The sequence below is a fragment of the Zootoca vivipara genome, chromosome 6 (genome assembly GCF_963506605.1).
Source record: "Zootoca vivipara chromosome 6, rZooViv1.1, whole genome shotgun sequence".
NCBI classification, from domain to species: domain Eukaryota; kingdom Metazoa; phylum Chordata; class Lepidosauria; order Squamata; family Lacertidae; genus Zootoca; species Zootoca vivipara.
In genome coordinates, this window is record NC_083281.1 from 50,105,527 (window position 1) to 50,118,458 (window position 12,932).

Below are 12,932 nucleotides of genomic sequence, written 5' to 3' on the forward strand. Positions count from 1 at the left end.
TCTTTCATGACAGGAAAGAGGGTAGAGTTCTGCAGAATGGGAAAAAATGTGGCTTCCAGTTGCACCAATTCTTTTTTAAAAAATGGTTTTTATTAAGAATTTATTGGGTTACAAAAGTACATACAGCGCCTCTGCTTTCCATTCCTACAGATCAGTTATATTTGATGTGGGACACTAATGTTAATAGACAGTATGAGGTTGGGGGAGAAGAGAGGTGGGAATAGAGAAGAGGGGTAGCAAACTTTCATTCTTTTGCATAGTGTACGTGCAAGGTTTTTGTGTCAGCGTCTTGTGGGTAGGTTCTCTTTCTATTCATTTATTAGTTTTCATTGGTGGCAAGATAGGTGGGGGGGCCTAGGGCATGGTTGGTTGCCTTCAGTGGAGCGCAGTGAATTTTGTTTGTAAGGGGGAGGTGTTGTTAGGTCAAGTTAGCCGTATCGATTTGTATGCTGCCCACATTTGCCCCTGGCCTTGCCTGCCAGGGGTGTGTTACTCCCAGAAGGGAATTAGCCATCTTGGCTGAAAAAGGTTCCCTACCCCTACCCTCCAGGAAACATGGGCCAGGGCTAGGCCTTGAAAAGCAGGCCTAGCTCTACCTAAGGAGCTCAGATTGGTCCCTGTACCATTTCCAAGCAGCTTCCCTTCCAGAGCATTTACAAAGCTGATCCAATGTGCTATTCCCCTCAAGCAGCATAAGCCTTCCAATTGTTCTCTCAGCCATCTTGTAACATTCCCACAAACTGTACCAGGAAAAAATAATAATGATGCAATTACACAAAAAGAAAGGACAATGCACGCCACTAAAAGATATTCACTTACAGTTTATTTATTACCCCACCCCACCCCGCGCCTGAAATTATTTCACATCTTTTTTTTCTTTTTCTTTTTTTTACACAGCTACAGAACAGTAGTAGTAAACCATCGGTAGAAGCAACAGTGCTAAGGATAAAACGTTGGCGTAAGTTTCATCTCCGTTTTCTTTCGTTTCCCCTCACTGAGTTTATCAGACAGCTTGGGATATAAGGCAGAAACAAAACAAAAGCAAAAGCAAAACACAACCCCTGGCACCCTACATGAATTAAGACTTGAACCAACCATTGTTGTTGTTTTGTGAGTGTTTACAAAAAGTGGCAAAGGGAGAGATGACAGAGACTTGAAGTGTGAAGAAGCTACCTTAGCAACATTTTAAAAAAACAAACAGAAAAAGACAACCAGAACTGCAAAAAGCATCGCTTCCCATTTAATACAATTAAAATATGCATGCATGCATGTATGTGTATGTATATGTATATACATGTACATACATACATGTGTGTATAAGCACATTGCCTGGGTGTTAAATCTCTTCAGGTGCTCCAAGAACTGAACAAACATCTGCTAGTAAATTCAAAAAAGATAAACACATAAAATGCTTCTTTTCTTTTTATTTTAAAAAGCTGCTCCGTTCCAAGAATGCTTATTGTGAAAGAGAGAGAAAATAACCCAAAAGCATATTTATAAAAGAAAGCTTATTTATAAGGGTTTTTTAAAAAATAAAATAAAATAATAATATTAATAATATTTTTTCTGAGCATTTGTGTAGGACCCACCTCATCATCCTAGTGCCCTCCAGATGTTTTTGGCCCCCAGCTCCTAGGGCTGATGAGAGCTGCAGTCCCAAATATCTGGCGGGCATTGGATTGGCAAAGGCTGGTGCAGGAGGATCAGGGATATGGATAGTGGTCATACATATTTTGAGGAGCAGCTTAGCAACTGATCGTGGAATAATCTGCATCTCATGAAAATAAGAAGAATAGTAATAGTAATATGGCAAGTGATCTTTGTATGCATGGAACATAAGCGAAGCTCTTGGGGGGAAGGGAAGGAGGAGTGAAAGTAAAGAAAAATGCACAACACGGTGGCTGTGAGGATGAACTTGCCCTTGAAATATAGGACGTAAACAGAAAACCAAACAGGCACACCTTGGCAAATCTAACACAAATGGTTGACAGCTCAACTTAAGTCTAATCTTGAACTTAAGTTTTTAAACTAACATTTTTCTTGATTACAACAAAAGGTAGTTTCCTTACCACTCCAATTTCCTAACCCCAGCACAGTTTGAAAATGTATCAGATAATATACACAACCTCTTCTTGACTGCGCACACATCTTTTTGCTCTTGTATTCATAGGCATATTTTTTCTTTTATCTGAAGAAACTTTTGAGCGATTTGTAAATCAGAAATTGGTGGAGTGATGGGGCTGGACAGAGACTACGTAATACAGTAAGCTTTACTAAAAGACAGTTATTCAAAGAGGGTTTTCTGTTCTTTAAAAAACAAAAACAGTAAGACCAACTAGTTCATACAGTCTATATGCAAATCAGAATGAAACAAACGAACGAAAAAGGTAAAAGAATTAACAATTCATAAATAAAAGACAGGTCCCAGACCTGTTATTTGTGAACCATTTTTTAAATAGGTGCATTATGTAAATTGTATGTACAACAAAATTACTTTGCATAACGATCGTAAGAACAGAACGAGAGGTGAAAATCATGGTTTTTTTCTTCTCTTGATTTCTCATACTTTTTTTTTTTTTAAAAAAGAGAGAGCAGGAAAGATGGTAAAGCACCTAAAGACTGAGGGTCCATCCAAGAAAAAGCTCTGATGTATAACCCCATATTTTTTTTCTTTCCATATGGCATTTTAAAAACAACAACACAAAAAAGCAAATGAAAATTGAAACAGATTTCCCCTCCCTTTTCTCTCCCCCCCCCCCCGCACAATCTTTCTTACCCAACCCCCAACCCCCTTCATTTAGATGATGTTGAATTTCAAAGGATGAAGCTCAAAGAATTTGGCAGGGCCTGGGGCATGCTCAGTTTCCCCTCCCACACGCAAAGCCACACTCTGCTACCTCACAAACACAACTCCTAAAATTGAAGTCCTCAGAACTTGCTGCTCTCTATAGGTAGAAGCCAAAAGTTTATTTCTTTGCTTTTATTTTGTTGCAAAAAATTCTCTTTTCCCTCCCTCCCTCTCTCCTTGTCAAATGCTACGAATGCAGCCCACGAGATTTCACCATGCCTCTGTGTAGCGGACATCCACTTCCTTCAGGTTGGGCAATTTAGCCTGGTTGAAAGAGAAAAGGGTGGGGGTGGGGGGGTAGAAAGAGAAAGAGATAAATAACGAGCCAGTCCTTAAAGGTCCTTTTCAGATTTCCACCAGAACCCAGTAAGATTCCTTGTGGACCATCGCTAGGCATTTAGGTTCTGCTTGTATATTTTGTATATTCATATTAAATGAAAGTTTGTGATTTAAAGTGCTTAAAGCCATGGTGGCTAGCGCCCATTGGGACTGGTAGGGCAGAAGACCAGGGGCCCAGCAGCAGGTGGCGCTGGAATCAACTAATTCTAGTTTTCTTCCCCGCCCCCTCCTCCTCTCTGAGTTCTACTAGGGCAAAACTCAGACTAATGAAGAAGCTGACAGGCAGTGTCACCCCTTGCACTGGTTAGCAGTAAGAAGGCAAGCAGGTGAGGGGCTGGCTTAGGGCACACAGACTGGTGTGGCAGTGCCCCATTTGCCCCAACAGATCAGCCTTCGCTGATGTAAAGGGAGGTGAGTGAAAGGCAGGGCTGTCTTAAGCACATCCGGCGCCGTGGTGCAAAGCTCTCTCCGGCGCCCTGCCCCCGTTTCCCAGGGTTTTTTTTAAGGGAGGACAGTGCTGCTGGCAGGGCTGGAGGAGGCAGGCAGTGGCTGGAGGGAGGCTCCTCCGGCAGGGAAGAGGCAGAGGCTGGACCCGGCACCTCCTGGCTCAGCTGGCCGCTTCGTGCCACGGTGGCCACAGCAGACGGAGGTGGACATGGGCGGCAGCTGATGCCAGGAGGCGCCACGTCCAGCCTCTGCCTCTTCCCTGGTGCCCTCCAGAGCTTGGTGCCCTCCAGAACTTGGACGCCCCTGATGAAAGGAGCAGCTGCTGTCCAACTGCAGGTTTAAAGAGCTTCTCTGCCCTAGGCGGAGTTGGAGAAGATGTGGGACGATGATCGTAGCATAAGAAGGGGACATAGCTCAGTGGGGGAGCACGCAGAAGGTCCCCAGTTCAATCTCTGGCAGCTTCTCCAGGTTAAAGGATGGCAGCTGGCAGGTGATGGGGATCCTGGAATGCGGCTGCCAGTCAGTGTGAACAGCACTAGGCTAGGTGGACCAATGGTCTGACCTGGCAGACAGCAGCTTCCCACATTCCTGTAAGCTCATTTCGTTGAGTTCAGATTTAAAATTCTTAGGAATAAATTATTTCAGAGGTGGTGACACTGTTTGCTCTTTCAGATCTTGAACAGGATGGGGAATCTCTGGCTGTGCAGATGATCCCTGACCATTGGTGATGCTGGTTGGGGTTGATGGGAGATGGAGCCCAGCAAGCACCTCAACAGCCACAGACTCCCTGTCCTTGTCTTAGGTGCATCACATGATCACCACCTGGCCAGTGGCAGAGATACAAGCCATATGGGTTTCCTGGCAATTCTGCGACATCGTAAGAAGAGCTAAGTGTTTTACACGGGATGACCTGCTCCCTTGCCACTGGGCTCTTTTCCAGACATGTCCTGTAGCTTCAAAACTTTGACATACCTTGAGATCTTCATAGGTGTCTGCCGTAAGTTTCGTGCTATTCATATTTAAGCTACACAGGCTTTTCATGGCTAGGAAATAAATAAGCAATATGTTACACAAAATGCAAATGCTGCCATGTTGATATATAAGGGGGGGGGGAATCTCAAAACTCCATTAGGGCATTTGGCCAAACAAAATGCCACTAAATTGTGTGCAAGCTTTTTGAATTCTGGAGAACTCAAAAGCTTGCACATGATTTTATGATATTTTAGTAAGCCAAATAAAAACATTGTTCTAATAGGATTTTTTTATACAACATGTTGGTTGTACACACATGCTTCTGCATATTGAAAGATGGTGTGATAATGTCTGAGGGGTCAATACGTTATGGAGGCTGCTATGTTGCAGACCTTGCTTAACTAAAAACTTAACTGACTGGACTTTGGGTCACTGCTTAGCAATATTTTCTCTGCAAATATGAGAGCTAGAATCTTGCTCCCCCCAATCCCCCAAAACAAAGCTTTAGATTCTGAACATGAAGGGTGGGAGACTGATGTATTTTGCACTAGGAAAGTACTTTGAAATATTTTGTATGACACAGTGCAAATGAGCCATACTCATAATTCTTGCCATTTTTGCACTATTTTTCTTTCTTTTTTGATAAATGAGAATACAAAAAAACACCCCAAATAAAGAGTGTAGGCCTTCTGAAGCCTATAATCAGCAACCCAGTGATATCTCCCTTAGCTATGCTAAATGTGCAAAGCCCTACAGATAAACTGTAGCTGTCAGTCACACCTTGTCGCACCCAGCCAGTATCAATCCCTCACTGTCTATAGGAGGGATCCTGATGTACTCATATCATTTGAAAGCCTTGTAAAATCCATAGAGCACCCTCTCTGCTGCAGACAGTCATTCTCTAACTAGTGGAGCACAACCAGAAATGTGATGGAGTGGGTGGGAACATAACATGGAAGAACAAATGCCTGAATGGGGCTAATATGGTGCATCAAAGTGGGTTGTAAAATCATATTCACTACATATAAAATAGTTTGGTCTTTCCAAGGGAAAATAGGATCAACTGAAGAAGGGTTAGATCAATTAAGAAAAATGAAATGTGGATCTAACTAATGGAGACAGTTCTGATTACTGTATAGGTTATAAAAAAAGAATGGATGCTATAAAGGAAAAATTGGTATTACAAACTATAGTAGATTGGGCCATTACATTAAACAGAAGGTTCTCAATTTTATTAGTAGAATATATAGTGCTTTTAAGAAATGTAATCTGAATCCTGACATAATGTTCGGGGGGGGGGAGGCTAATTTTTATTTATATTAATACTTTAATCAATATTACTTTGGTATGGAAAAAATAAACGCCTTAAAACAAATGTTCACACAATGGCCTCATTTGCACTTTAGGTCAGGGCACAAAACCTGGGCACCTGTCCCAGCCCACCAAAGGAATGAGTTTTATGCCAACCTCATCCCTGACAGGTAGGAGGGCGAATCACTGCAAGGGAAGCAGATCTGAGAGGCTGGTTACAAAATAGATTTTAACCTGGATGAATCTATCTGGAACAGTTGCCCTCCCTGCAGACTGCAATCCCCATCCCCACTTCACTCATCAACATGGATTGAAGCAGGTATGCAAGTCACTGGAATTTGCAGTTCTCAAGTATGAGTACACCAAGGAACCTGTGGCTTCCCATATAAGATATTGTACTCCTGTCATTCCTGACTGCAGGCTATGCTGGCTGGGGCTGGTGGGAGTCCAACCACACCTGAAGGGCCACAGTACAAAAAGGGTGCAACACTGGGAGAATAAGCCCCCTTTCAAAGGGGTTCAAAACAGTCCTGAGGCAATAAAGTCTGAGCCCAGATGAATCCCCTCCCTGCCCTGTCATCGGCCTGCTTCTTTGCTTACTTACAGCTCAGTGCCAGCAGCCCAGCGTCGGTGACAGGCGTCTCACATAAGTTGAGCACTTGCAGCATTGTGAGGTGTTCAGAGAGAAGCCGCAAACCTGCATCTCCAAACTGGAGGGGGTGGAGTGGGGGAGACATGGAAATACTATACATGAGCAGAGCATTATGGGAAAAGGAAGAAGCCTTGCAAACACAGGGGACTGTTTATCTTTCTGCACTAGTTTACATCCCAGCCATGAAAAAGTCAGATTTTCACACCCACCTAGGCAAGCAAGAAGCATGTTTGTTGTAAGAATCATAGTATTGTAGAATTGGAAGGGATCCAAAGGGTCATCTGGCCAAACCCCCTGCAGTGCGGGAATCACAGCTAATGAAGCAAACTTAGTTGAAGGACACAATCCAGTATGGACAGCATGGATGAGAGATGTGCCCTGAAGAGTGGGGTGTGTGGCCTGAGCCATGAAGGCTATATGTGACCCACAGGGTGGAGGTTCCCTACCCCTTTGCTACCTGCAAAGCAGGTACTGTCCCCCAGAGCTGGACTCTTGCAGTCAGGCTAACAATTTTGGCTGGAAGCAGAAAAATTGGGGGAGGGAAGCAGCCTGCTTATAAATTTGTGGGGGGTTCTTTTGCAGGCAACTTGCACTGTCAGAAAACCTCCTCATATTGAGAAGGGCAATCTTGGGCATGTCTCAGCTCAAGCGACTCCTCTCTGCTGCTGCTTCCTGAGCTCGTACCTGAGTTGACCACAAGTTCAACTGCTTGAGCGAAGGCAGCTTGATGAGATGCTCTGCGCAGGCACTCGTGACGTTAGTGAAGGCCAGGCTGAGGTTCTCCAGGTTGCCGAAGGAACCTGAGCTTAACAACCGGGCTAGGTCTGCGTCCTGAGGGAGGAAAACAACATCAGATTGGCACAGAAACTGCTGTAGATATTGACAGGAACTTTCAAACCCAAAGCTCTTGCAACACAGGCCTTAGTTCCTGTGTTGCAAAAGTTGGCTAAATCCTGGGGGCAGCACCACTTAATTCACACCTATCTGAGCATTCTACTGCAGCCTTCGCCAACCTGGTGCCTTCCAGGTATTTTGGGCTACAACTCCCATGTGCCCCAGCCGGCATGAGAAGGGCGTGTATGGTGTGAGATGATCTTTTAAATATGCAGGTCCCAAGCTGTATAGGGTTTTATGCACCAGTAGCAGCACCTTGAATTCAGCCTGGTAGCTAACTTAAGGTTACCAGACACCCTCGTTTCCTGGGGACAGCCCCCGGATTTACAAATCAGTCCCCATAGAAAAATCCATTGAAGTTGAAGTGTCCCCTGATTCATTGAAAAATATCTGGTGACCTTAAGCTAACTTGTCAGCCAGTGGCAATTCTTTCAGCTGCTGAGTAATTTGATGGTGGTAGTCTGTCCTAGTGAGCAGTTGAACTGCCTCCTTTTGCACTAGCTGCATTATGGGAAATTTTAATGATGGCTCCAAACCAGATGGCGTGAGGCTCCTAGGACAGGCTGCAGTGCAGGGCTCGGACCTGGAACTCCAGCAGCTTCCTGCAGATGCCTTGTGCTGATGCCGGGCCTGTTCCACATACATAATGTAGACCAGGGATGTGCAACACATAGATCGCGATCTACTGGTCAATCCCTGCGATGTTATTGTAGATCGCGGTCGATCGCTGGCCCCCATCCAGCTCCGCCCCCTCTCTGTGTGCTTAGAAATGGAGGCTGTTATCTGGCCAGTGATCGTAATGTAAGTGTCTGCTTTTGTTCCTCCCTCTGAACCCCTAAAAATGGGGCACTTTCCCTCCCTAAGAAAAGCTAAACAACTGTGGCCTGAACCCCTAAAAACAGGGCTTTTCGCCTCCCAAAAAAAGGTCAACAACTGAACCCAAAAAAACCGGGGGTAGATCACTGCCAGATTTTAATTTTGAAAGTAATCGCAGTCACCCCTGATCTAGACAATCCATACAACCCCATAAAGTAGGGATAAAGTAGCTTTAACTCCTGAATAGCAAGAGTGAGAGTACAACCACAGGCATCCTGTTTTGCAGCTCAGACACTTAGTACTATGCTACATAAGAGAATGGCCACGGTCAAATTAGACTTTCAGCCATTCTCCAGAAGCAGTCATTCTCCAGAACCCAACTGTAGATTACTTGGCCTAATTCATAATCCGGTTCTGGCTCAATGTAAAATTCAGTGCCCTCCAATAACCCATGGTACCCTCCAGATGCTGTTGGACTACAACTCCCATCAACCACAGCATGCATGACCAATGGTCAGGGTTGATGGGAATTAGAGGAACAAGAAATGCTTTTCTGCTGTAACTGGAAAGCTAAAACTTACTGTGGATTTTGATGGCAGTGTTAACCTGGTAGGACCGCCTTTCCTTTGCTGTAAAAAATAACAACATGCTGATTACAAACAGGGGTGTTGCTTCTGTGTCAGAGCACACACTTTGCTGGTGGGATGCCCAAGGCTGAAATCCCCTCATTTCCAGATAAAAGGGCCTCAGGTGGCAAGGCAGGGCAGGACCTCTTGGTATTCCACATCCAAAGGCAGAACACTGCTGCTTATTTGAGTAAGTTGGTAAGTTGATGCAAGGGAAAGGATGAGGTCACAGGAGCATGGAGGGGGTTGGACGAGGAGATTCAGGTGCAGAGTGGCACTTTTTGGAACTTCAGAGAATGGGGGTGGGGTGGGTGGATTATATATACCATTGGCTCACTGCAATAACTATTGTATCACTTTCTATTTCACAGTGTTTTAAATATATTGTAGCCCCCCTCCAAGAACACTGGTTGGTAAGTGGGGTATAAATACTCCAAAATAAAGAAACAGAGCAGTACATCTTCCTTTGGGAAGTCCAGGCTTGTTAAAGTGCAGTCTGAAGAGCACTGTAACTTTCTGTGCAGAGCCGAGCCCCTCTTTAAATATCCGTTGTGCCTTAGGCCCCACCTGAATCTCCTCTGGTGCCTGTTTTTGAATAGTGACGGGGCTGTCAATACAGAGACTCACCAGTTCTTTCAACTCCCTCTGCCTGTCACAGAGCTGCTCGTACATTTTTTTCCCCACGTCGGTGCTCTCGAGGGTTGAGATGATCTGAAGCTGGGTGTCTTTGTTGTCAATGATGTTGTATTCAAGCATCAGGCAAAGAATCTGACAGTGGAAAGATAAGTAACATTTACTCTACAGCTTGTTCACTGGGGACGTCTGGATAGCTTGGCACAACATACCCCTCTCTCTTCTTTTTGAATGCTTGTTAAGAAGCAACTTTGGCCTGAGTTTTCTGCACTAAATGGTTCATCCCTCTTGTTTCTTGCAAATGCCCTGTTTGGTTGGTTGGGCTGTGGGATAGTGACTGGTTCAGCAAGCTCTGTGGCTGGGCGGAGATTTGAACCCAGGTCTCGAACATTCTTGTCTCCAACATTCTATTCATTCAGTTATGCTGGCTCTAAGAGGGCAAATACCTTATTCACTCCTTCATCTTGTTTTTCCTCGCCCTCCTCTGTGAAATCAGTAGGGCTGTCACTTAATTTAAAAAAAATTAGGCAGCTATCTGAAGCACACTTGCTGGAGACGATAAGCCCCACTGAGTAACCACGTGATTGCATTGTTAACCATAGAAGTTTTATTCAGTTAATTAATCAATTACACCTGAATACATCTGTGCGAGAATGGGCTCACCATTCTGAAGGGGTGGGTGGGAGCCCACTTCTTTTATTTTGAAAGGATGCAGGGACATATTGAAAGAAGCAGAACTATCAATGGGGCATTCCACAGGACAGTTTCCCTTAACATGCTGCCCTCCAGATATTTTGCACTCCAACTCCCATTATCCCCAACCATTAGTCAAGCTGGCTGGGGAGGATAGGAGCTGTGGTCCAAAACAGCTAGACTGGAAACAGGTTGGTGGAGTCTGCTGTTAAATTTGTTACTTAATGGACCATAATGGCTTCCTCCAAGAAAATCTGGGACTGCAGTCACATGCAGGGAATGAGAATTCTTTGTCCTTAATCATGGCAGGGAACTATTAGTTTTCAGGGTTCTTCTGTTGGAAAGGATTATCGTTAAAATAGCTTATGAAATTACTTTCAAAATGTAAAAATGTGCGCTTGGCTTTAGTTTAGCTTAATCTTTGCAGCTGCATTTCTGTTTTGTTTTGCTGTTTTTTGCTGCATTTTGATACATTTTCATTTGGAGTGTTTCAGAAAGACACTTTGGGTAGTCTTTGGGGCAAGGTGGGGAAGCATATACAGTTTCCAAATAAATACATTTCTTTATCTTTGTTTATTTTATTTTATTAAATTAAATTAATGTCACCTTTCCCTTTCAAAGGAGCCCAGGGTGGCTGGCACACAAGAGATGAAACTTCTAAAATCAATTAAATACCAAAAAAGGCTGGGAAGCATCTCTTCTTAGAAGACTTCAGTAGGCACCAAAAAGACAACGGGGTGGCACCTGTCTAATATTTAAAAGGAGGCAATTCCAAAGAGTAGGTGCCACAGTACTAAATTCCCAATTCCTATATTCTGCAGAATGGACCTCCTGATAAAATGGAATCTGCAGCAAGCCCTCACCTGCAGGGCATGCTGATCAACTGGGTATAGAAGGGGTAAGACAACCTTTTTGGCAACCTGATCCCAAACTGTATGCGGCTTTATACACCAAAACCAATACTCTGAACTTAGCAGTGTAGCTAATGGGCAACCAGTGTTGGAATGAAATACCGGGTTCCTAGTTTCTAGGCTATGTGACAGATTAAGGGGTTTGGCACCACTCAGTTCAACAAAAGGAAAAGAGCCTCATTATTTGATGCATTACCTCCACCATGGTTTGGTTGCCTCTCAAAGCTAGCAGCATGCAGGGCCCAAGTTTGTTCTCAGCCAGTGAAAGCAGGAACTTTTTTGTCTTATAGCAGGAGCCCATTAAAATGTGAACCTGTGAAAGCAAGAGAGAGAGAGAGAGAACCTGGTTAGAGGTGCAGGCATGAAGGAAGAATGCGGCACTCTTTAAACCAGTCATGTAAATCAGCCAACAAAATTAACAAATCTGTACATTATATATCAGAAAGAGGTGTAGTCTCCAAGCATCAGAGGAAATCCTTCTTTCAAAAATAAAAATAAAAATCCTGTTTGGTCATTCACTTTCCCCCGGAGTCAGGAGTGAGCCTACCAGCACAGGCCAGAGCCCTGGCCTCAAATCAATCCTCCGACAATCCAGGAGAGAGGTGGGGAAAATGAGTGAATTGGCTCAAAGAGCCGAAATGGATGCACATACGATTTTCACACATGGGGGTTCCCATGCACATATATCTACTTCCTATCCACAGTTATAAAAACCTTACGGGACTGGACTTTCAAATTCAAAGAAAGGATCTGGATTTTGCAAAGAAAAGATAGGGCAGTGTATATAGGGGGGGGGCATGCTTCAAAATTAGTCAGACAACCTTGATTCATAGCAACAGCAAGATATGTCACTCCATATATTTCAACACAGCGATTTCAAATATTCACAGTGCTACTGACATTGGAGAGTTTCGACTAAGGCTGTAGCAAAATGGCCCTATCCCATTTTTGTAGCTCCATTTACAGGCTGCGTCTGTAGGATACATTTTGGGCATCTTCAGGAGAGTGGGATGACCAAAGGCATGTGTATATCCGTGTGTGCAAAAACTCACCAGCACTCCTACTCCTACTCCAAACTTCTGAATATATGTTCAACCCATTCCCAGTTTATTCAGAGTTACAGCTGGCACATACCATGCTGGCAAACAACTCTCCATCATCATCACAGGCTACGCCACCAGGGCTGTAGAGCTGGAACCAGCCGTCTTTGCCAGCCCGCACACTCAGCAGACACGAGTGGACCTGCCAAGCAAGACACAAAGGCAATGAGGTGTTGAGGCTCTCTGCAGCACCACCTCTCCACTAGTCCACAGAGAAGCAAGTTAGCAAGGAAAGAAAATAGCAAACAGCTTCGGAAGCACCTCCAGGACTAACTAACTAATTTAATGTAGCATAAATTATTGTCAACTAAAGTCTACTTCCCTGGATGCAAGAGAGGTTTTTCCATATACATTTGGGAACACAGGGAGCTGTCTTAGGCTACATCAGACCATTGGTCATTCTAGCTCAGTGTCATCTTCAGTCACTGGCAGTTCTTTAGGGTTTCTGGCCAGAGTCTCTCCCAGCCCTACCTGGAGAGGTCAGAGACCTTCTGCATGCAAAACAGATGCTCTTCCATTGATAGAGAAGAAACAAAATAAGAACTCAGGATATGTGCATGTGGAACCTTTCCCTTGCTCTCAATTTGGTGTTGAAAATAATAGAAATCTACAGAGATCTACAAGTTGCAGTGTGGGACACAGCAAATGTGCTGTGTGCTTTTGCCTTGTGCCCCTGCAATATACAGACCC

General features: G+C 44.2%; 1 protein-coding gene across 2 annotated transcripts in view; it reads right to left on the reverse strand.

The window, feature by feature from the left end:
- Positions 1 to 1,322: 1,322 nt before the first annotated feature.
- The window catches only part of CMIP (c-Maf inducing protein), a 161,582-nt gene continuing 149,972 nt past the window's right edge, over positions 1,323 to 12,932 (reverse strand). For both annotated transcript variants that reach the window (XM_035120939.2, XM_060275961.1), the window contains 8 exons: positions 12,277 to 12,384; positions 11,339 to 11,455; positions 9,533 to 9,673; positions 8,861 to 8,908; positions 7,254 to 7,400; positions 6,522 to 6,627; positions 4,607 to 4,677; positions 1,323 to 3,112 (listed from right to left, as the gene is read on the reverse strand). In XM_035120939.2, coding sequence (XP_034976830.1) covers positions 3,059 to 3,112; positions 4,607 to 4,677; positions 6,522 to 6,627; positions 7,254 to 7,400; positions 8,861 to 8,908; positions 9,533 to 9,673; positions 11,339 to 11,455; positions 12,277 to 12,384 — 792 coding nt within the window. In that variant the 3' untranslated portion in view covers positions 1,323 to 3,058. The remainder of the gene's footprint in view (positions 3,113 to 4,606; positions 4,678 to 6,521; positions 6,628 to 7,253; positions 7,401 to 8,860; positions 8,909 to 9,532; positions 9,674 to 11,338; positions 11,456 to 12,276; positions 12,385 to 12,932) is intronic.